This window comes from Triticum aestivum, chromosome 2D, assembly GCF_018294505.1.
Source record: "Triticum aestivum cultivar Chinese Spring chromosome 2D, IWGSC CS RefSeq v2.1, whole genome shotgun sequence".
Lineage (NCBI taxonomy): Eukaryota > Viridiplantae > Streptophyta > Magnoliopsida > Poales > Poaceae > Triticum > Triticum aestivum.
Genome location: NC_057799.1, coordinates 448,636,887 through 448,660,028, shown reverse-complemented (window position 1 = coordinate 448,660,028; position 23,142 = coordinate 448,636,887). Strand labels below are relative to the sequence as shown.

At 47.7% G+C, this 23,142-nt stretch overlaps 2 protein-coding genes, 1 long non-coding RNA gene and 1 pseudogene across 7 annotated transcripts; 1 reads left to right on the top strand and 3 right to left on the bottom strand.

The window, feature by feature from the left end:
• Window positions 1-2,565: 2,565 nt before the first annotated feature.
• On the bottom strand, window positions 2,566-8,498 carry LOC123055831 (protein NRT1/ PTR FAMILY 4.4-like; annotated as a pseudogene).
• A 208-nt stretch (window positions 8,499-8,706) lies between these two features.
• On the bottom strand, window positions 8,707-14,360 carry LOC123053749 (protein NRT1/ PTR FAMILY 4.6). 5 transcript variants are annotated; one of them, XM_044477292.1, is made up of 8 exons: window positions 14,077-14,360; window positions 13,607-13,901; window positions 13,029-13,519; window positions 12,094-12,232; window positions 11,741-11,958; window positions 10,104-10,544; window positions 9,881-10,005; window positions 8,868-9,772 (listed from the first exon to the last, which is right to left on the bottom strand). In XM_044477292.1, the coding sequence occupies exons 4-8, from the start codon at window positions 12,179-12,181 to the stop codon at window positions 8,965-8,967; spliced, it is 1,680 nt and encodes a 559-aa protein (XP_044333227.1). In that variant the 5' UTR covers window positions 12,182-12,232; window positions 13,029-13,519; window positions 13,607-13,901; window positions 14,077-14,360; the 3' UTR covers window positions 8,868-8,964. The 5 variants fall into 5 exon arrangements, with proteins under 5 accessions (XP_044333225.1, XP_044333227.1, XP_044333228.1 ...); XM_044477293.1 differs by having other exon boundaries at window positions 13,607-13,924; window positions 14,077-14,240; XM_044477294.1 differs by having other exon boundaries at window positions 13,029-13,173; window positions 13,508-13,519; window positions 13,607-14,078.
• LOC123053751 (uncharacterized) lies at window positions 14,085-15,965 on the top strand. Its single transcript, XR_006425803.1, has 2 exons — window positions 14,085-14,255; window positions 15,041-15,965. It is a non-coding gene; the product is annotated as an uncharacterized lncRNA (long non-coding RNA).
• On the bottom strand, window positions 14,814-22,923 carry LOC123053750 (protein NRT1/ PTR FAMILY 4.6). Its single transcript, XM_044477295.1, has 5 exons — window positions 22,709-22,923; window positions 17,532-17,746; window positions 16,497-16,937; window positions 16,009-16,127; window positions 14,814-15,757 (listed from the first exon to the last, which is right to left on the bottom strand). The coding sequence occupies exons 1-5, from the start codon at window positions 22,794-22,796 to the stop codon at window positions 14,968-14,970; spliced, it is 1,653 nt and encodes a 550-aa protein (XP_044333230.1). The 5' UTR covers window positions 22,797-22,923; the 3' UTR covers window positions 14,814-14,967.
• Between the last annotated feature and the right edge of the window lie 219 nt (window positions 22,924-23,142).

Here is a 23,142-nt window from a genome sequence, read left to right as displayed (position 1 = left end):
AAGTTAAAATAAAACAAAAGGTCAACAAAAGAAATGAACGAAAAAACAAAGCAGTGAACGGGCAGCGCGCTGCCGCATAATGGGCCGGCCCACCCGCGGGCGTAGCCACTACTGCGGGCGGCAAATAGGTTTAGCCACCAATCCCGGCCATCCTTTGCAATCCCTGTTTGGCAAACGATTTCAGGGTTTGATTTAGACCGGAATTGCATAGTTCAGGGTGCAAACGACACAGATTTGGACTTGAGGGTTTGATTCGCCGAACCTTTACGAGTTCAAGGTTTAAAATGGACTTTTTCCTCTCTCGAACTAGGCTTTCGCCCCGCTTTATAAATAAAGCCAACATCCATACAATCAAGTGACGAACATGAAGGAAGATGCAAACAGCTGGGGCCACAGCACAAGCATGCCCAAAAAACTAGAGAGAAAACATAAAAGGCCACCTAGTGGCAAGCTCCTAAGGAAGTCTATGGAGCTGAAAGACGCCGCGCCGAAGCCACCAGCACATCCATCATCAACCCAAGCTGCTCGCGATCCTGCCGCCTAGCAAGCGGGTACCAGTGCTGCAAAAAAGCCAGAAATTTGAAGAACGAATCAGACGCCTGTCGCGGGAAGATCCGCTCAATCACCATTTTATTGCGAGTAGTCCAAAGGGTCCATGTCAATGCCGCAAATATAAGCCAGAATAGGCGGCACTTGCGCCCAGTTTGGGTTGCCCTGGCCTGCAAGAATTCCACCAGGTCTCCGGCCTCCCTGTCGGGCCCGAGTGCGTCCCGCCCAAAGCTCCACAGCGCCCTCGCCACCATGCAAGAGAACAGGATGTGAGAGCCCATCTCCGGGACACTACAGAGAGGGCAAATGTCGTCGCCCGGGCCGTTGCGCTTACGGACTTCTGTCCCCGAGGGCAAGCGGTCCCGAAGCAAATGCCTTGTGACCACGTTCACAATTTCCACCAGGAGGCTAGGACAAATGCCAGTTTGACAGGCCTCTCTCGCGCCGCTCCCGCGGGCGGCTCGGGAGAGGAAAATCTAGCCACCGCCGGAAGCCCACCCACCACACCTACTCCCCTCGCCGCCGCCGGTGTGCGCAGCCAGGCAAAGCCTGTGCAGCGTCGGCGGCGGCGGGGCCATTGGTCCCTTCTGCTCAGGCTCGAGCGGCGCGGGTGGCTCGATCTGGCGGGGAAGGGAGCTCGGCACGGCGAGGTGCGTGGAGGAGCACGAGTGGGGCAAGCTCGCGAGGTTCTGGTGCCATGGCGGGCGCGGGGCTGCGCGGATCTGGCGCCGTCGCCGGTGGACGAGGCGGAGAGGAGCTGTGGTGCTACGTGGGCCCTTGAGCGGGCGGGCAGGCGCAAGGAGACGGCGCGGGGCTGCAGCGATCTGGCGCAGTCGCCGGTGCTTGAGGCAGAGGGGAGGTGCGGTGCTACCAGGGCCTTGAGTGGCCGGGCGGGCGCGGGTGGCTCGCTGCTGCGGCGAGCGCCCTTGGCGGTGGTGTGGCGGGCACTTGCAGATCCGGCTAGTTGGTGGCCAGGGACGGCCGCGGATCCGGCGAGCATGTTGGGGCTGGCGTTGGTGAGGCGAGGCGCGAGGTTGCGGACGGCCGACCAGATCTGGGCCCGTCCAGGCCGGAGGCTACGCGCGGGGTTGCAGTGCGTAGTGGAGGAGGTCCGAGGCTGCGCAGCGGGCGAGCGCGGGCGGTGCTGGAGCAGAGAGGCTCCGACCGCGGTTGGATGCGGGGTGTAGGACCCGATATGGTCTCTGCAGGCCCGCCGTCGGGGAGGCTTGGTGGTGGCCCGGCACAGCGGTGGCGCGCTTGCTGTGTGGGGGGTGCGCGGTTCAGTGGAGGCACGGGTCGACCTCGACCTGCTGCATGGGAGTGGCTGCCCCGGGTGAAAGCTTGGCCGGTGCTGGCCGGCCGGCGGCGACGGCGCCTGTGGGCGTCGCTATCCTCCTTGGAGGCGTCGTCGGGAATCACACAGCCAGATCTCCCGGATCAAGTCTTTCGGGTGAAAACCCAGATCCTGCTGCAGGGTCGGGCGGTGGCGTCGTCTTCAACGCCGTTCCCCTCTTTAGGGCACCATCTTGAAGACTTTTATCCCTTTGGTGCTTCCAACAACTGGACACGCACGGTGGTTTCTGTGGCAACGATGACACGGTGGTTTCTGTGGCAACGATGACGATGGTGAGCAATGTCGGAGGCGTGGCCTTGGTCATGGTAGTCGGCTCTTCTTCTCCGGCGTGTCCGTGGGTGTGCCTCGACTGCCTTTTGTTGTGAAGTCAAAGCCATAGTGGGGGGCGGTGGTATACGATGACGCATAACAAATGGCTCGTTCGGTGATCTCTGTGATGCCACCCCTGCCTAGCTTCCTTAGTAGTTCGCCGTCGAAGTCGCTGCGCTGCCTAGTATGGATTGGTTTGGAGTGTTGAGCCGCGGCTATTAGGGCTGTAGTTTTTTTTTTCTTTCCCTTTTCTCTTTCTTTGACCTTCGGATCTGGTCCTAGGACTTTCACCACCTTGTTGTTTTCCGCTGCTTCCTGCTATTATCAATGAAATGCCAGCGATGCTGGATCTTTCAAAAAAATCCACCAGGCACCAGGAGTGTGGCCATCAATGACGCAAGCCCTAGATCACACCAGAACAAGGCTGTGGCAATTGACTTCATGCCCCGTGGCGCCTCGGTGTTGAAGAATTCAAGGAGCCCGGTGAATGATGTCACATCTGACACGCCAAGCAGCAAGAACTGTGGTGCAAGCCAGAAAAGGGACATCTGCACTGTATCTTCCTTTCTCTTTTTCTCAACAACTGCTGCGATGACAGATGCAAGTATCATGGTGGCGAAGCCTGTACCAATGCGTTGCAAATGAGTGATGCCACCAACATAGCCTGTACGTCTATGCAAGAACGGCACAAGAAATTGGTCATAGACAACTAGCATTACCATCTGGGATGTGGTGGGGATGATAAAGAGTGTCGCGGGCGAAACATGGATCCTGCCCAGCCTTGTGTTCGTCATGCGACCTTGTTGCACAGTGAATGTGAAGAGGATAATGTCCGACACATATCCAATCATGCAGCTAATGATGAGAGGAAACACACGTAGCACAATCTTCGTCTCCTGCACCTTCGTTGTATTGCAAACTGACCAGGCTCCATTTTTGCCATGGTTTATGCAAGCTTTGTCGAGGAATCTAGCAAGATGCATGAAAGAGTTTATAGTAGGGAACACTATTATAATTCTAGAGTGTCTACAACTTCTATTTTCAAACGAAACAAATGACCACGCTCCACTATCAATGAGATAATGGAGTAACAAAAGGTTTCCCAGCATCCCCATGCCAAAATATGAAAATAGTCCACATAGAAGCGAGAAAATGTTACTGTTTCAGTGAATCTTACTTCAGACTGTTTGTTTGAGAGAGTGTGGCAACAGAACTTGTCCTTGTTCCAGTGCAGCTTACCTGTGCTTCTTCCGGTTTCTCAGGAAGTACAAGCTTCCTGTTCCTGAATGCGACCACAAGAACCTGGGAGAGGCAAGATTGTAGTTAACTAATGTTTCTAACACATTCCCTGAAAATTCTGATGGCACATTGTGTTTTAAGCCAGGAATATGAAGCACAACCTCCAGAGCCGGATTAGATCTCGTCATCTGCGGCTTGCCTGCGGCTTGCCCGCGGCCTGCCCGCGTTGTTGTGTTCTTGTTTTTATGTTTTGGGCTTGTTGAGTTGTGCCCTCAGCAGAACCTCGCACTACTTATCCTGTTTCACTTTCTGTCTGTGTGTGTGGGTGTGAACCTTATTGTATCCGTTGGCTGTGGTGGTGGTTTGCTTTATTTATAAAGCGGGGAGAAAGCCTTTTTCGGTAATATGAAGCACAACCTGCAGTATGCCAGCATTCGAGTTAGAGGACTTCCTTCTGGTACTTGGTTGCGGTAGAAAGGGAGACCAGCAGCAACTATGAGCAATCCGAGCAGCACACACCCCAAGTCCGATATCCCACCCTTTGTAATTTGGAAAACGTTTATAATCAGCCGGATGATTTGTCTCTCACGTAAACCTGCTCCTCCGATTGACACGTGCCCCTCTTTGAGGCCAGCCCACCGCATCCCCAGCCTTATCCTCTCCACCTATCAATGTCCGATGCTAGGCGTAAGCCGGCTGATGCCAGGAAATTTTAGGCCGCCTAGTTGACCGTTAGATCAGCCCGGCCGAACCGTCTGATCCTTCCTCTCAGCCAATGGACTGGTCAACGCACGCACATCTCCCCCGACAACCAGGAACCAGCCCCCCACTCCCCTCTCTGCTTCGATGTCGCAACACTGGTGGCCGTCGCAAGCGCTGCGATGCGGCACCTTGAGCCGCCGCCGAGTGCTACATCGGAGCACAGGTAGCCATCAGCGATGCTCCATAGCAGCAAGGGAGCTGCTTCATCGCAGCGCCGGTGGTCCGGCGATGCTCCATAGCAGCAAGGGAGCTGCTTCATCGCAGCGCCGGTGGTCCGGCGATGCTCCATAGCAGCAAGGGAGCTGCTTCATCGCAGCACCGGTGGTCCGGCGATGCTCCATAGCAGCAAGGGAGCTGCTCCGTCGCAGCACTGGTGGTCCGACAGTGCTCCATCACAGCACCGGCAGCCGCCTGTCCATGCTCCATCGCAGCAGTACACGCGCTGCATCGCAGCTCTGCCGCGCCGCCGATGACTTGAGGTCCATGCACGCAGCGTTGCAGCTCCGCCACCGGTGTTGCATTGCAGCTCCACCGTAGCAGCACCGGTGACCCCCACGTAGCATGACGGCACTGGAGGGGATGCTCACTGAGGATTGCGGCGAGGTGGGCGACGGCGTCGGGCGGGGGGACGAAGCCGGGGGCGGAGCCGGCGAAGACCTCGTGGCTGGTGTCGAAGAGGCGCTGCATCGGCGTGGGCGGCACCGGCGCCGGAACAGCGACCACGGGGGCAGCCGCGGCGTTGGCGTTGGAGGACTTCTTCTGGTGGCGGCGGTTCCTGCGGGACGAGGCGCTGTCCGCAGCCACGGGTTGCCCTCCCGCCTGCGCCACCGGCATGGTCGTCGGGGAAGGGCGGATCTCGGGTCGCCGCTACGGCAGAGGAGGGGCGCGTCGTCGGCGGCGAGGGCGGGGGGTGAGGTGGGGTCGAGTGTGGAGGCCGGGTCGGGGGACGGGAAAGGATAAGGATGCCAGGGATGAGTGGTTATGCGGAGGTAGGGGGAGAGCACGTGAGGGGACACGTGTCACGAAAACGAGGCGGCTTACGACACGCTGAAATCAGTCGGTTGATTTCCATCGTTTTCCCCTATCAATCCTCATCCACACGTGAGTCATCTTCCTCTCGAGCATCTCTCTCCCTCGTCTCTTTCCCTCTGGTAACTCCCCTGATGCAGACCGCTGGGAGGAAGCGGAGCCGGCCGGAGATTTGCTCCTCCTCCTCCCCCTCTCCCTCCTCCCCGTCGAGTTCGAGGGATGCTGCGAGCCCCGCCGCCCAAAAACACCGTGAGGAGAGAGACGGGATGGAGCTGCGATGGAGGCAGTCGGTGCTGTGATGGAGCACCGCCGCGTCGGAGACCACAAATCGAGAGAAGCTTCTACGCCGACCACCGCCCGCCATGTCCGTCTCCGTGAGCTGCAATGGAGCGTCGCGCGTTGTTGCGACGGTGACCGCGGCGAGTGTTCGACAGAGGTGTCGCAACTCCGGCGTTGTTGCCTTGAAGCTGTCAGGTAGCACCGCCGGTGTTGCAATGGAGCAACGGCAATCCGCCGGAAGCATAGCCGGCGCTGCAATGGAGCTTCGCCGGCGCCGTCGATGCTGCGCTGGAGCTTCGCCGGATGTCGTCGATGCTACATTGGAGCAATTGCCGCCGCACGGTGCACCATGAGAGCTGCAGTGGAGCTTTGCCGAGGTGCCATAACCGCTGCGTTGAAGCATCGCGTGGTTGCTGCTGCTGTGGCCTTGCAGCGATCGAGCGGCTGCAAGCTGGCAGATCCAACGGCTGGCTAGGCGGATGATTTTCTCGAGAACTCACCCGACTTATTCGTAGCAGCCGCCTTGTAATTTTCAAGCCACACTATGAGAATCAGCCCTACAAAACCTCCGAAGGAGATTCCAAAGGTATACCAATTAAAGAAGCTGGACTGTTGACGGGACTCGGAGGGATCTTCGTGGTCAAATTGGTCAGCTCCGAGGGATGGCAAGCAAACACGCATAGCACCAAGTGCGCTCATATACAAGGCTGTGTACAGTAAGGTAGCATTACAGCCATGGACCTCTTTGCAGTTGTTTACCTCTGCTTCACTATTGCAAAGGTGGTGGGTGGAGTGAGAGAAGGTAGGCTTGCGGTGCTAGCAATCCGTATCCCTGCAAAAATGCATGTTTGATTACACTACAATGGCACAATTGCCTATAGAAGGTGCAAAAGTACTGCTGTCAGCCAGCACTCCACAAATGCATGTTTGATTATACTACAATTGTGCAATTGCCTATGGAAGGTGCAAAAATACCTGTCAACTAGTAAGAACTTGGTGTTAAAATCTAAGCCTGTTTGAAATCCTTATGAAGGAATTTCAGAAGCTAAGAAAACAATTGTGTAGCATAATTAATACTACATTTTTTACATGTCAACATCGTAAACTGTATCAACGTAAGGCCTGATAGGATACAACAAACAAGAAGATGCTAATACTAGCATTTTACACTAAAAGGTATCCCTTCATATCCACATCAAGTGGATTTTATGTAAAGGATATGCCAGAGTAAGTATTATATGTTTGTTAGGACATGAGCTGTATTAAACCACCACAAATTGTAAGGTAGTTCTCAGTTTTAGCATTTGCTCCATATGTAACAGGCGCATAGCTGTTTGAGTTAGATATACTGAGAGTCCATTCTCACCCTTACACCATATGATTTTGTACACCCATACATCTCAACTTTGGGAAATTACTTCTTCACTGCAGATAACGCTTCTCCCTAACTTTGGTCAGACCACATCACAATGACGAGAAATACAAGAAAATAAATTTTATGAGAAAAGATGCAAGAATAAAAGAATAGTTCCGTTGGATCGTAATAGAAAATCAGAAATCATGTAGGTAACCGAACAGACTAAAACACACATTACCAGAAACATAAACGGACCAAAGAGGAGCATAGTTCTAGAGCGAGTAATGTATGAGTCCGAGAGGAAAGCTCCCATCAGTGCAAAGCCAGATGTGGCACCAATAAAATTAGTGGCTGTAGTTGCAGAGCCTGAGACCCCCATGTGCATTGTTCCGTGTAGGTAAGTGACCAGATTCAGCAGGTTTGGGACAATAACCACGTTGGTTACCACAGTCAGAACTGCAAGGGGGATCATACAAAAATGCTTCAATATTTTGAACTCGGAACAGAAGCTTCAAATGGCAACAGTGAGATAGTGCATATGCCCAGCCCACGCATATGCAAATATGTCTGCAGAAGGATTTGGTGCATAATGACTTACCGTACAAAAACCAAGCTGCTCTGACTCCGCCATGCACCTCTTTATTAATGGCGTTTCCCCTCCAATCCACAAAGCCTCCAGGTGCCATGGTGCTTCTTCTTCCTTCGGATTACTGCATGTGGCATCCCTAAGTAATTGACAGGGGTACAAATTAGCAGATGTGGATGCTCATATTCAAAGGAGACACAACATCGACAGGAAGAATCATTGATTCTTGCCATTTGTTGGTAACTCCTACTGACTTGGATTTGGACACTATAAAGACATTCACTAATGCCAAAGCAGAATAAAAAGATTAGGGACATGTAAGATGAGATTATAGAATTCCACAAGTACAAACATGCAGATATGGATATCAGTGTGTCATCATCATGAAAGTGACATTTTGCAAGTCCTTTTGATAAGCTAATTTCCTTCAAAGTAGAGCACCCTAACTTGTGAACTGGAAACCTCACGTCTGAAAGCAACATGATAACCAAGTATATAAAAATTCAGCAGTACAACAAAATAAATTATCAACCAGTGCTCGACACACTGGTCCATGGGACAAAAAGCATACTCCCTCTGTTTTTTCTTCTTCAAAATAGCATACTCCCTCTGTTTGGAAATGAAAGGCGCAATATGACTGCCCAAGATTGAACTTTGCCTGTAAATTTCTTTTACTCTATTTTGTAAGCAGTTACAATATCAGAATTATAAGAAAGTGCTCTTGATTACGAATCCTATCAATATTGTGTAACATAACCCATACAATATTACTTTATTAGATTAATTTGGTCAGGAGACTGAACTTGGAGAGTCAAACTAATGCCGCGCAGAGCGGCAACTGCCCCCCTGACCTGTGCTGTAGCCAGTGGGGTTACTGCGGTGTCGGGTGCCAGTCGAAGCCATGCTCGGTTACTCAGTGAGCAGTGGACTACTGGTGCCGTCACCTGGGAGGCGTCCCAAAGCTGTGGGGAGGAGCAACAGCGCCCCTAGGTGGCACAAATGCTGCGTGCCCCTGCCTCAACTCCAAAGCCTGAAGTGATGATTCAGTTTTCCAAAGGAAACTGATGATCCCAGTTTAATCATTAGACTCAGCTAAGTAAATGAATTTATGGGAGTAAAGCAAAGCTACCGTATAATGTATACAACTAATACATACTGAAGGTGAATGATATACACACCTTCTACAGGAGTACGTAGTAACCAATGCTGAAATATAACCAAAGACCATAACTCACTGTTAGGAGAAGTAAGATATTTGCCCTTGGATATTATTTTGACATGAACAATCCACGTTAGGTAGTGTTATGCAGAAAGCCATTTCTTTTGACAATTTCACAAATGGAGTATATCAAGGATGAACCCAACCAATCAGCACAGCACATCAGAGCAGAACACCGGTTACAGGCTTCTACATTGCTTTGCAAACTTAACTGATCCATGTTATGGTGAATCATACATGTTACATTTGTACTCAAGTAAAAACAACGGGTATGCAATATTTCAAGGCGAATCCTGATCAACCGATGTCTCAACGATGTGTGGATTGTGCTGGTACACATACTTCTTGGCCCAGTACAGATAGTTGCAGAAGCCAAGCAATCCGACAACAGCCACAACCCAGTAGAACAGGTCAAGACGGCTGTTGTTCAAGCTTGTACCCTCGAGCCAGCCTCCCTGGCGCCTATGCCTTGTGGCCTTGTTCACAATTTCCACCAGCGTTGTGGCCAGCAAGGACGCGAGCCCCAGAGCACACCAGAACAACGCTGTGGCAATAGACTTCATGCCGCGTGGTGCCTCGCTGTTGAAGAACTCAAGGAGCCCGGTGAATGATGTCACATCTGCCACACCAAGAAGAAAGAATTGAGGTGCAAGCCAGAAGAGGGACATCTGCACCACAGCTTCCTTTCTCTTCCTCTCAACAATTGCTGCAATGACTGACGCAAGTAGCATGGTGACAAACCCAATACCAATGCGTTGCAAATGAGTGACACCACCGACATAGCCTGTGCGTCTACGCAAGAATGGCACAAGGAACTGGTCATAGACAGCAAGCATTAGCATCTGGAATATGATGGGGATGATAAAGAGTGTCGCGGGGGAAACATGGATCTTGCCCAGCCTTGTGTTCGTCATGGTGCCTTGCTGCACAGTGAATGTGAAGAGGATAACGTTCGATATATATCCGATCATGGAGCTGACGAAGAGAGGAAGCACATGGAGGATAACTTTTGTCTCCTCCACCTTTCTCAGACTGCTAACTGACCAGGCTCCACTTTGGCCACGGTTGATGCAAGCTTTGTCGAGGAATCTGCCAAGATGCATGAACAGTCTATAATCTCATACACTACTCTCAATGCCAACTTGATAAGTAGTACATACAAAAGTCAGAAAAAGGTATTATTTCACTGAATCTTACTTCAGACTATTTGTTGGAGCGAGTGCATCAACAGAACATGCCCTTGTCCCAGTGCAGCTTTCCGTCGCTTCCTCCAGTTTTTCAGGAAGTTCAAGTTTCCTGTTCCTAAATGCAACCACAAGAACCTGGGAGAGGCAAAATTGTAGTTAAGTAATGTTTCTAACACATTTCCTGAGAATTGGGATGGCATATTATGTTGTAAGCCAGGAATACGAAGCACGACCTGCAGTATTCGAGTTAGAGGACTTCCTTGTGGTACTTGGTTGCGGTAGAAGGGAAAACCGGCAGCAACTATGAGCAATCCTAGCAGAATTAGGATGGCACACACCCCAAGTCCGATATCCCACCCTTTGTAGTTCTCGAGCCACACTATGAGAATAAGCCCTACAAAACCTCCAAAGGAGATTCCGAAGGTATACCAGTTAAAGAAGCTGGACTGTTGGCGGGACTCAGAGGGATCTTCATGGTCAAATTGGTCTGCTCCGAGGGATGGCAAGCAAACACGGATAAAACCATCACCAAATGCAGTCATATACAAGGCTGTGTACAATAAGGTAGCATTCCATCCATGGACCACTTCGCAGCTGTTTAGCTCTGCTTCAATGTTGCAAGCTGGTGGACGGAGTGAAGGAAGGTAGGCTTGCAGTGCGAGCAATCCATAACCCTGCACAGATGCATGTTTGATTATAAAACAATAGCATTATATATATAATTTCCTATAGAAGGTGCATAAAACAGCTGTCAGCCAGTGACATTTCACTCGTGGACATCCTTATAAAGGTATTTTAGAGGCTGAGAAAAATATTTTGCAGCATAATTATATTTTTTTACAAGTAAAGATCATGAAGGGTGTTAATGTAAGGATTTATAGGATAGGACAACAATGAAGATGGCGTAGTAGCCTTTTACACCAAAAGGCATCCGTAACTATCGTCATATTCACATTAAGTGGATCTAATGGTCCAGGATATGCCAGAGTAAGTATTATTTGTCAGGAATTGAGCTGTACTAAAGCATGTTATGTTATAAGGCAGCTCTCAAGAACTGAGCATCACCCAGTTAACTATCTGCTTGTGTGCTTGGTCAGCCCACCCATGTTCGAGGCTTGGTCTCCCAGCGGTGCCTCACGGTTGTTCTAAATATAAACACCACAGGTGCTAGTTCCTGTTGGTTGATTTTTTTCTATTATTATATAAGGCAGTTCTAGGTTTTAGTATTTTCTCCATATGTTAGAGAAGCATCGCTGCTTTAGTAATATAGTTAGTTATTTACAGTCCATTCTCACCTCACCCCTTCCAATTTTGTACGTCCATACATTTCAGCTTCTGAAAAGTCTTCATCAAAGCAGATAACAGGTTTACTCATGTTTGTGGGATCACATCACAATTAGGATAATTACAATAAAAGTATATCAAAATTATGATAAATTTGCAGCAACTTTGTAATCATTTTTAGGACCAATCCAAGGGTAGTAAGGTGGTAGGATTTTATTTTCACTTCTTTAGCTAACATAGCTGCTTGTGTTTAAAAACTACTCCCTCCGTTCCTAAATATTTGTCTTTCTAGAGATTTCAACAAGTGACTATATACGGAGCAAAATGAGTGAATCTACACTCTAAAATATGTCTATATACATCCGTATGTGGTAGTCCATTTAAAATCTCTAAAAAGACAAATATTTAGGAACGGAGGGAGTATTTGATAAAGCCCAACAGGTATTATTAACACTCTCTAATCTCTATCATGGGCACAATTCTTGTTACAAAAAGAAAGAGAACATGTAAGTAACAAAATAATAATTGGATCATAAGGAAAATCAGAAATCATGCAGATGACTGAACAGAGGAAGATGGATATTACCAGAAACATAAATGGACCAAAGAGGAGCATAGTTCTAAAGCGAGTAATGTAGGAGTCGGAGAGGAAAGCTGCTATCATTGCAAACCCGGATGTGGCACCAAAAAAATTAGTGGTTGTAGTTGCAGAGGCCGAGACCCCCATATGCATTGTTCCATGAAGATAAGTAACCAGATTCAGCAGGTTTGGGATAATAACCACGTTGGTTACCACAGTCAGAACTGCAAGGGAGATTACAAAAAAATAGTTCAATGTTTTGAACTCAGAACAGAAGCTTGAAAATAGAAACAATGAGATATTGTATGCCCACACATATATAAATGTCTGCATACTAGATTCGGTGTATAGTAAATTACCGTACAAGAACCATGCTGCTCTGACTCCACCATGCACCTCTTTCCTGATGGCATTTCCCCTCCAATCCACGAAGCCTACAAGTGCCATGGTGCTTCTTATTCCTCCTAATCACTTCCTTTCTGCCTGCCCATAGCATCCCTGACCATAAGAGGGGTATAAATAAGCAGGTGATATCCATATTCAAAGGAGTGACAGCATCAACAGGATTAATCAAACATTCTTAAATATTTAATTCCATTGTTACCAACTATCAACACTAATTTGACTTCCATTTTATAAACTATCAACAATAATTTGACTCCCATTGTTCATAATTCCTACTAACTAAAAATTTGGGCATTACAAAAGACATTGAGCAATGATGAAGTAGAAAAATAAAAGATTAGGTGCCATGTACAATGAGGCTATTGAAGTCAATAAGTATCAACAACTAGCAGATATTGATATCAGTGTGCCATCATCCTGATAGCAACATTTTGTAAGTTGGCTCCTTATTCATTAATTGTTTCGAGAACAAGTCCTTTGATAGGCTAACTTCCTTTAGAGTAGTGCACCTTAGCTTATGAACTGGAAGGCTCGCGTATGAAAGCGACCTGACAACAATGTATATAAAAATTCAAAAGTAAAACAACAAATTATCAATCGGTGCTCAATGCATTGAGTCAAGACAAAAAATATACTCCCCATGTTTGTAAATGTATGGCATAAGGTATCAACTTTGTGTTCACACTGCGGTACTGATTGCTGGTCAGAGCTTTCACTTGACAGTCAAACTGCGCCGTACACTTCCAAACGGAGTGAGTATTTTCTACTCGTTGTTATTCATGGGCTAACGTAATTAATATGTTTAGTGGTTTACTAGAAATCAGAAAGCAAGGCACATTAAGCCAATAAGAAAATGAAGTCTAAATTCAAATATCATCATTGGCCATACCAGAGTAGAGAAGTCAAAGAACTGCAATCAACATCACTTGTTGGTTAGGTATGTTAATCCTCCTCCAAGCCGCTAACGGACAACAACGTATCTCTTTCCAGCACACAAGCAAGGGGGGGGAGCCTTTGTGGTATATTCATCATCCCTGCATCATTTTCATCCATATCCAAGTATCCATCTAGCTTGTGAGGTTATGATGTACTGCTGATGTCGTGACTACTACAAGAATGTGTTTGCTTGTGACATTCGAGAGTTTCTTTTTCCGATAAAGGGTGCTTTTATTAACTCAAAATGTAGCATCAAGCGGATACAAAGCATGATGAGCAACACCCGGCCTCTGCATAGTTAGGATGCACACAGCCAAACACGAACAGCCCAACAAAAGAAAAAAAAGAACGACATATCGACAATAGTAAAGTCATATCTGAGAGTTGAAAGCTAAGAAGAAAGTCATATCCACATGGTCATGTTGTACATACCGCAGCAAGAATCTGTCAAGCAATGAAGCAATGCATGTCAAGTTTGACAAATCGATGTGGGCTACATGAAGTAAAGCGTATAAACTGTAAAGATACTACCTCCTGCATTCTCCTGGGGCAAAATTCTCTCAGCGGCATCTCCGCCTCAATCTGGGATGGATGGGAAGAATAACGGAGCCTCGGAGGCAGGGCGAGTGGCCGCCGGGCGGGCGCCGGTGGCCAGAGGCTGGCTCTGAGTGGATTAAATCCACCGAGTCCCTCCATCGCGCCTGCCGCAGCCAACGGCGGCGGTGCCTCAGTCAGACGTAGCTCAGCCGCCGCCGTCGCCTCCACGGTCCGCGTCCGCACTCCTTGTCTCGTGGACCTCAGACGTAGCTTCTGCCAACCCTGAAAACTGCAGCGCCAGTGTCCACGATGCTGGGGGCTTGTGATTGATTGGTGAGGGGAAGAGCCGAACAAGAAAGGAGAGAGAGGAAGAGGAGCAAGAAGGGCATGCTGACAGGTGGGACCCACTCGTCGGTGTGACTGATAAGCTGATCCCAGCTGCCGAGGTACACTGGACTACCCACCTGCATTTCTTCTCGCCACCGGCGTCCACCGCCGAGCCGAGCCGAGCCGAGCGAACGAGCCCCTCCACTCCCCAACTCTCCCTACCATCTCACGCACACCGGCCGTCCACCTCGCCGTTTCGGTCCCCGCATTGTCCAACACCTCTGGTCCCCGCGCGCTTCGCCGGAGACTCGCCGCGGTAGGTTTTCCTTATCCGCATCTGGACTGCTTTATCACTTTTACTTTCCGGCCACCGCGTTTCGTGGTTAGTTTGGGGGTGCCGCGGCGCTGAGGCCTCCAGCTGGAAGACTGCGAGGGTTATCGACTTGGGAAGATGGATACGATGGTTCTTACCCAATTACTCCATCTACCACGATTCGCAATGAATCTGTTGATGACTTTGTGTGACACTTCTTTTTTCTCTTCACTAAAAGGGGTGAAATTTGACAAAACTGGCCCTTTTTCCAAACTTCAACACGAAATGGCCTGAAAATATTTCACAAAGTGGCCCTTTTACATATGACTCAGCATGGCGCCCAGCCCGGGGAGTCATGCTACATGTCGCAACCATGGCCCCTAGCCCGGGGCGTCATGCTCTCTAGCATGGCGCCCAGTTTGGGGCGTCGTGCAAAAAAGGGCCATTTTGTGAAACATTTTCAGATTTGGTTCATTTTGTGTTGAAGTTTCAGACAAGGGCCAGTTTTGTCCATTTTCACCTAAAAGGGAACATATCTATATGACACATTTTATCGATCACTGGTGCTGTCAAGCTACTATTGAATATTGATCGGTCCAATTATAGTACTTCTCAGTTACAGTCTGTATAGCATTGATACACTATCTAAAACAATTCATCAAAAAATATTTGGTCTATCACCTATTTGCCTATGTATCTCGCTATGCTTGGCTATTTAGTTTTCAGAGCTATCACCAACTAATCCAGTACCACTGCTCTGTTGCGTCTTGGCATATCTCCTCGCCCAGAAAGCATAGTTGATGAGTGCCACCAGCTCCAAGGCTGCCAGCAACAAGAAGAAACGATCAAGGCGCGTCCTGTTGAAGTCTGCTCCATCTAGCCACCCTCTTCCGCCATCTCCGTGCCGTGACGCATTGTTCACTAGCTGTATGAAGGCACATGCCAACCAGGCTGCTATTCCAGCAACGATGGATTGCGCCGCCGGTGCTACCAGCTTCATTTCTGGGGATGACTCGCTCTTTATGAACTCAATCAGTCCACTGAAGGATGCTGCATCCATGATGCTTAGCAGGAAGAATTGCAGCACCAACCAGAACACGGACATCGGGACGCCTGCTCCTGTCGATGTTAGTCCATGCTGTTCTGCGACGGTCAGCCTTCTTGTTTCCACTAACGCCGCAAGGCATGCTGCTGCTACCCCGCACACCGAGCCAGCACCGATACTCTGCAGTGGGGTGATTCCGTGTGTGTGGCCTGTAAATCTTTTTAGCAGTGGCGTCAATATCTGCCTGTAGCATGGTTGCATAAGCATGTGAAATGCTGTTGGGATTGCAATGAGAGAGGCGGAAGGTATCTGGATCGCGCCTATCCCTTTGTCCATGGTGCTGCCGACTTGTATCGTTAGTGTCATTAGCAGCGTGAAGGGCAGGTAGATGAGCAAGCAGCTGATGAAGATTGGAAGCATTTGGGTGATGGCCTTTGTTAACTCCTCGACCCGAGTGGTGCTGCAGAATGAAAATGAATTGTTACCTCCATCAAATATATTCTAGATTTTTCTAAGAATATGCTAAAAGGATTATAGTTGAGTACTTGAGTTAATATCACGATATTGCTACGTCCGGGCATTTCTTTTACTCTTTAAATTGTTGACATCCTAGGTTGTAACACTTCTACTTATTTTCAGAAATATAAATGTACTAACAATTAGCTAAACAGAAGGCAAGAGTTTGGGAATATTGACCACTAAGGAACTTACCCAGTGCTCTTGCTGTCATATTTGCCTTCCCCATCAACACTATCCGCCGCTCCTATCTCCTGCAGCTCGATAACATCTATGGTAGCAACCTGCCTCTTCTTTGATGAAGTGACAAGAACCTGGAGAATATAACTTGAATGTTGAGAACCATTTGCATCTTCAGTTTTTCTTGTTTTAACTTGATAGATGCAGGAGGAGACACATTCAATTTTTCAAAATTAGCGTGTTGATTCCTTTATTGCTTGATGAGTAACTAATATGCTAGTTAGGGATGGGACATGGTGACCTTTCAGGATTAAGATTATAAGAATGACTAATACAGTGCATTGGGATCAAGCAAAATTCTGTTCTACCCTGTAAAACTTGGACCGGATAGTCTAGAATTGTGTTGTTCACTTGGAGTAGGATGTAGGAACGATGACATGAGACTAATGAGTACTGGAACCTTCATAATTAGCATGCATACTGTGCTCTGTATGAAGTTTTACCTGCAATATTCCCTTTAGAGGACTTCCATTAGGCTTCTGTGTTCTATAGAAAGGCAGTCCACTGGCTGCCACAAACAGCCCTACAAGTACAATAAGTGCAGATATCATAAAGCCAAGGGCCCAGCCCAAATTGTTCTCGATCCAGACTAAGAATACCAATCCCATGAGTGCTCCAACGGAGTTTGCAAACTTGATCCAGCTCAAGAACGTACTCTTGAGATGTGTTTCTTTTGGATCATCATTGCTGAACTGATCTCCACCAAGCAATGGTATGCAAGCGCGCATGCAGCCTTCTCCGATGGCAAACATTAATAAGCTCAAGTAGAGCAGTGTTAAGCTCCAACCTTTAGCTGACTCACAGTTGTTTGGTTCTTTGTTTATCTCACAATCCAGAGGATGTAGTGAAGGCAAGTATGCCTGCAATGCTAGCAACATATAGCCCTGTGTCGTTGAACAGAAAATATTTAGAATTCAGGATTTGTCATCTACTTCCACAATCACAATTATTAGATACCTAAATGATCTGATAGTAGTTACTGTTAAGTACTCCCCCCGTTCCATACAATGACCGCCCGTTGACAAGAATTATGGAACGGAGGGAGTATATGGGAGCATGATCATACACTGATACACATGGCCAAAATTGTCTAAGTTGTTGGCAGATTGCTCAATCAACGGGCGGTCACTCTCTTGAATTGGTCAGTTACTGAAACAAAATACTATCAACCCTTTGGTTCATGCTCTTATGTTTATTGTCTTTATAGAAGACTAAAATTATATCCTATCTTATACAATAACTGCAGTCGTCAGTAACAAAAAAGAAGGGAACTAAATTCTAGATAATATGCTTCACTACAGCATCTCTACTTCAACCTGGTAGCCGAAATAGAAACTTAAGAAGCCAAAGGGAAACATAAAGCTTCACAGTTTACTTGATAGTACCAAGATAATGAAGGCCATTAAAAGTTTGCTACTTCACTATTAGGCTTGATTGACATTGCTCTTACAGGGAGTTTAATGGGCAAGGAGAATTACCAGGACTGCAAGGGGACTGAATACAAATATAGCAGTGGTTCGCTGGATATATGCGCCAGCGATAAAGTTCATCAGGGCAGCAAAGAAGAATATTGCACCGACCAGATAGGTGATCACAGCTGAGGAGGTCACAATATCCAGATGTAGTATCCTGTGGAAATAGGCTACAAGGCTGAAGTTTGCACTGTTGGGGCAACTTCGCAGCACGACCAAAACTGCAAATGAACATAGAATTCAGCTCCGACAGATTGTTCAATTCTGGTTCAAGATACATGCAACTATATTATTTTAGGATCAGCAAGAGTGAAACAAATCATACTTTTCAGGTTAGGCTAAGCCATTTGATTCCTACAAACAGATCTGTGTGGACCAATGAGATTCACTCAGTTTTACCAAGCTGAGTTGTAGATGCCCAATTAATAGATATATCATGCTTGAACAAACACAACTAGTCTGAATTCAGTTGAGCCCAAACTTTGCTTTGCCCGAAACTGAGTTGCTGGTAATACCGTCTGAGGTTGACCATGCTGTGGCAGATCTTCCAGATATTCAGTATAGAGTTATTTTGCACATGCAGCATGCCGCTTTCAACCAAAGGGAGGTTGTTCTTCTACTTATCCGTGGTACGTACAAAATGTTGCAGCTTTACAGATGATCTTTACCAGCATTTTCCAGATGTGGTGTATTTTCATCGTATTACATGACAACGTCTTTTTGTTAATTTATCTATTTTCCTTTTTCTTCCTTGAGAGAAGTGTAATAAGAAGAGAAAAAGGACCATTGATTAAATCAATGGTCCTTTTCTCTTCTTAAGCCAGAAAAAGGAAAATAGATAAATAAAAGGACCATTGATTCTTGACCATGAGGTTTTGTCAGAATTTCTCATTATCATGCATCATCAACGAGGATTTGGCTGGTTCTTTAACTTCCTCGCCACATTTCTTGTTTAATGCTTGGAAGTCATAGACTATGTCCTGAGATTTTGTTTGGTATCCTATATATCTTGGCAGATATATCTTTTTGCTGCAGCGATAGGAGACATGACAACATCTTTTCGTTTATTTATTTATCTGTTTTCCTTTTTCTTGCTTAAGAGAAGTGTAAGAAGAAGAGAAAAGGAGCATTGATTCTTGACAATGAGATTTTGTCAGAATTTCTCATAATCATGCATGATCAACGAGGATTTGGCCGGTTCTTCAACTTCCTCGCCCCATTTCTTGTTTAAGCTTGGAAGTCATGAACTATATCCTGAGATTTCGTTTGATATTCTATCTTGGTAGATGCATGATCAGCGAAGGGAGGTGGTTCTCGGAGGTGGAATCTTACAATTGTTCATATGGTGTAGAGTCAAAATTTGAAATGTAAAACTTCTACTTATCCATGGTAGGTGCAACATGTTGTAGCTGAACAGATGATCTTTATCAACATTTTGTCAGATGTGGTTTATCTTCATCGTATTTCAGTATTAGCCATGACAGCGTCTTTTTGTTTATTTAACTATTTTCCTCTTTCTTACTTGAGAGAAGTCTAAGAAGAGAAAACGAACATTGATTCTTGACCATGAGATTTTGTCAGAATTTCTCATGACCATGCATGATCAACGAGGATTTGGCTGGTTCTTTAGCTTCCTCATCCCATTCGTTTTTAATGCTGACCCAGGCATTCATCCATCCCTTTTTGTCTTTACGTAGCCCCCGCGTCGCCCTCCCGCTAGGGCGGCTCGGGTGGAAACCCTAGCTCCCGCTGCCGGGCGCGTCCATCCTCCCCCTCCCCTCCACCGCCGCTAGAGGAGGTCGCCGGGCGAAGCCCCGGGCGGCTGATGGCGGCGGCGAAGGCCCTCTTCCCTCCCGCGCCATCAGGTGAGGCGGGTCACCCATGGCGCCGGGGCGCTTCCTTCCCCGGTTTGCGTTGCGGCGGTGCGGCTGTTCGTCTTGGGCGATGGCGCAAGGTGGCGGCGTGGTGCTGGACAGAGGCGGCGGAGTTGCTAGGCTTCGAGGAAGATCTGGTGGCGCCGGCCGTTCGGTGGGCTCGCGGGGTCATGGCGGCTTTGGTCGCGGTGGCCGGCAGCTCGGCCTATCGGCGGCGGCTAGATCCCGGGGCGGCGGCCCTGGAAGGTGGCGGCGGGTGAAGCTCGGGCTTCCCACGGCGGCATGGCGTGGTGCAGTCCATATCCAAGGCGGATCTGCGTCGGCGATCTCGTGGTTTTGCCACGGATTGGTTCCGATTAGAGACGGTGATGAGTGTGCGGGATCCATCTCGGCGGCTCTCGCGGTTTGGCGAGGTAGAGTGGGAGCCCTCCTCCCAGGCTCCAGTGGTGGCGCATTCAGGCAGTGGCCGGTGCGCCAGGGCTCCTACGGTGGCACTGCTGTTGCGGTTGGTCGCCGGATCTAGGCGGCTAGATCTGGGGCTTTGAAGGCGGTCAAGACAGTGCACAGGTTGTCGGGTGGATTTCTTGGGACGGATCCGGGTGAAAACTTGGTCTTCGGTCGTTGGCCGGAGCCGGTGATGACGATGCCTTTATCATTGTTTCCTTCATGAAGGCATCATCGAGGTAAAACTCCCAACCTCACCCAATACCTCCGAGGGAAACCCTAGATCAGTTGATCGGATGACGGCGGCATTCATGTGTCGTTACCCCCTTGGGGGCGGCATTCTTGGAGATGCACTCGGGCTCGAGGGACCAGCGGATGGCTTCTTCGGTGGAGCGGTGTTTCTTTCTACATATTCATGGCGGCGGCTCTTGGCGGCATGGGAGCAGTGGAGGCTTGGCGTCAGATGTGTGGCGATGGACACGCGCAGGAGGTCGACCCTGTCTGGCGTAGTGGTGGCGTCGGCGGCAGCTAGACCGGGCAAGGTAGATGCAGCAGTACAGCTCTAAAGATGGATTGGTGGCAGGTGGCTGTGGCGGCCTCGTACTCGGCAGGCGTCCTGGTTGAGGAGCACGCCAGACTAGTGGGTGCCCATACCCGGCAGGCGTCCTAGTTGGGACCTCAGGTCTTAGATGTTAGGTTTGGCTGCGAGGTCTGTTTGGTATTAGGCCTAGACTATCAGCGCCCCTTCATCAACTGGATAGGAGTAGCGACAGATGTTGCTTAGACGGTGGTTTTAGTCTTACTGTTGTATGACTTTGTAAGGTCTTGTGTTAATAATTAATAAAATGGTTGTATGCATCGTCCAGATGCAGAGGCCGGGGTCTTCCTCCTTTTCTTAAAAAAAAAATCGTTTTTAATGCTTGGAAGTCATAAACTATGTCCTGAGATTTTGTCATAATTTCTCATGACCATGCATGATCAACGAGGATTTGGCTTGTTCTTTAGCTTCCTCATCCCATTTCGTTTTTAATGCTTGGAAGTCATAAACTATGTCCTGAGATTTTGTTCGACATTTTATCTTGGTAGATGTATCTTTCTGCTGAGGCTATAGGAGATCCTTTTGCTGGGGCGATGACAAGAGGTCCTGTCATGACTTCCAAGTGCAATATCTTGTACATGTCACTCTAGTTAAGAAAAAACATACTCTCTCAAGAGGTGGAACCTTAGAAATTGTTCATGTGGTGGAGATTGAGTCAAAATTTGAAGTGGCAAATGTCTAGTTACGCCCATGGTACTTGCAGCCGCACAGATGATCTTTACCAACATTTTGTCAGATGCGGTGTATTTCATCGCATTTCAATATTTGCCCTGACACCGTCTTTTTATTTATTTATATATATTTTCTTGCTTGAGAGAAGTGTAAGAAGAGGAGGAAAGGACCATTGATTCTTGACCATGAGATTTTATCAGAATTTCTCATGATCAAACGAGGATTTGGCTGCTTCTTTAACTTGCCCCATTTCTTGTTTAATGGTTGGAAATCATAAACTATGTCCTCAGATTTTGTTTGATGTTCCATTTTGGTAAGAGATCATCTTTTTTTCATGCGCCGGGGGTGGGGACATGCTGTCATACAATGGCAGGTGTAATATATTGTACATGTAAAATTGTTCATTTGGTGGAGATTGAGTCAAAATTTGAAGTGTCAAACTTCTTGTTATATCCATGGTAGGTACAAAATGTTGCAGCTGCACAGATGATCTTCACCAACATTTTTCGTCAGATGTGGTGTATTTTCATCGTATTTCAATATTTCCCATGACAACGTTTTTATTTTTCTTGCTCGAGAGAAGTGTAAGAAGAGGAGAAAAGGATCATTGATTCTTGACCATGAGAGTTTGTCAAAATTTATCATGATTAGCATGATCAATGAGGATTTGGCTGCTCTTTAACTTACTCGCCCCTATTTCTTGTTTAATGCTTGGAAGTCATAAACTATGTACTGAGATTTCGATTGATATTCCATCATTTTTTTTTGCCTTTTCCCGAAAAAAATGTATCTTTTTGCTAAGGCGGTAGGGGATCTCTTTTTTGCGGGGGGAGACGACAAGAGACCCTGTCATAGACTGCCACGTGTAATATATTGTACATGCCACCCTAGTTTAGTTGACTGCTACTCATGCACACACAAAAATAGTCTATGAGATAAAACTTCTAGCTCCAGCAAGCTCTTAGCCCCGCCCTCAACGGAGCCATGCCTCCTCCATGTTTCTCCTCTACTTTGGTGTGTGTTCGTATGCTATGATGTGGCAAGTTCATATATGCCAGCATGGAGCCATATAAGCAAGGGTGCTGCTTCAGATCGGCTAAGGAATCAAGTTTGCCCGGTTTAGAGAGATGATGGACCAAGATATAAAGGGACAAAGTTTACTAGTATGTGAACAGTTGACGCACCAAAGACGTACTTATCGATCCCTACACTTTGCATGTCAGTTAAGATAGAATGCGACCAAATCACTGGGCATGCATGCAGCAAGGGTCATCTTCATCCAATGCAACAAGCACCTCTTCCTAGGTCCTTAGATTGTTGCATCGTCGATCCTTAGCATGTTGTGTTGATACAATTATTGTTGTATAACAAGAAGCATATCGAAGAACAGAAACAACAGAGGCTGAGAGACAACGTAGCAAATAACACATTCATGTGTCACAGAATCTCAAGCGGTGCGCAGTTTATGGAACATTAGCCAAGACAAGTAGAGTTCTCAAAAACAACCCCAAGTGCATCACACGGAACCATATGCATGCATGCGCGCCCAGCAAAAGTATGACAGAAACAAGCTATATGCATGGTTAGCTGCTCACCGTAGAGGAAGATTGTAGCCTTGATGCCTCCATGCTTCCTTGGATCCACAGCATTCCCTCTCCAATCTACACACCCTTCAAGCTCCATGATCGAGTATATATATGCTTCCTGGTTATCCCAGGCTAACCAGCATATGCTCCTCTACAGCCCTGGCTAGCTAGTTTATCCCTCTCTCACATGCATGGATGGCACGACACAAACACAACGTAGTGCTCATGGCTGGCTAGCTCCTATATATGTATGTAGAAGCTGTGCAAACTCATGGACAGTGTTTGTTGGAGGCACAAAACAAAACAAAAGAGAAGCAAAGCACTCCGGAAGTCAAGTGATAGCTTAATCTATAGATAGATAGATCATGCACGTGATTCCGCTTAAATGTGTGCCTCTCGTTTCTCTAGGTGACGCCGCGTATAGACCGCGCGGCGGGGGACGT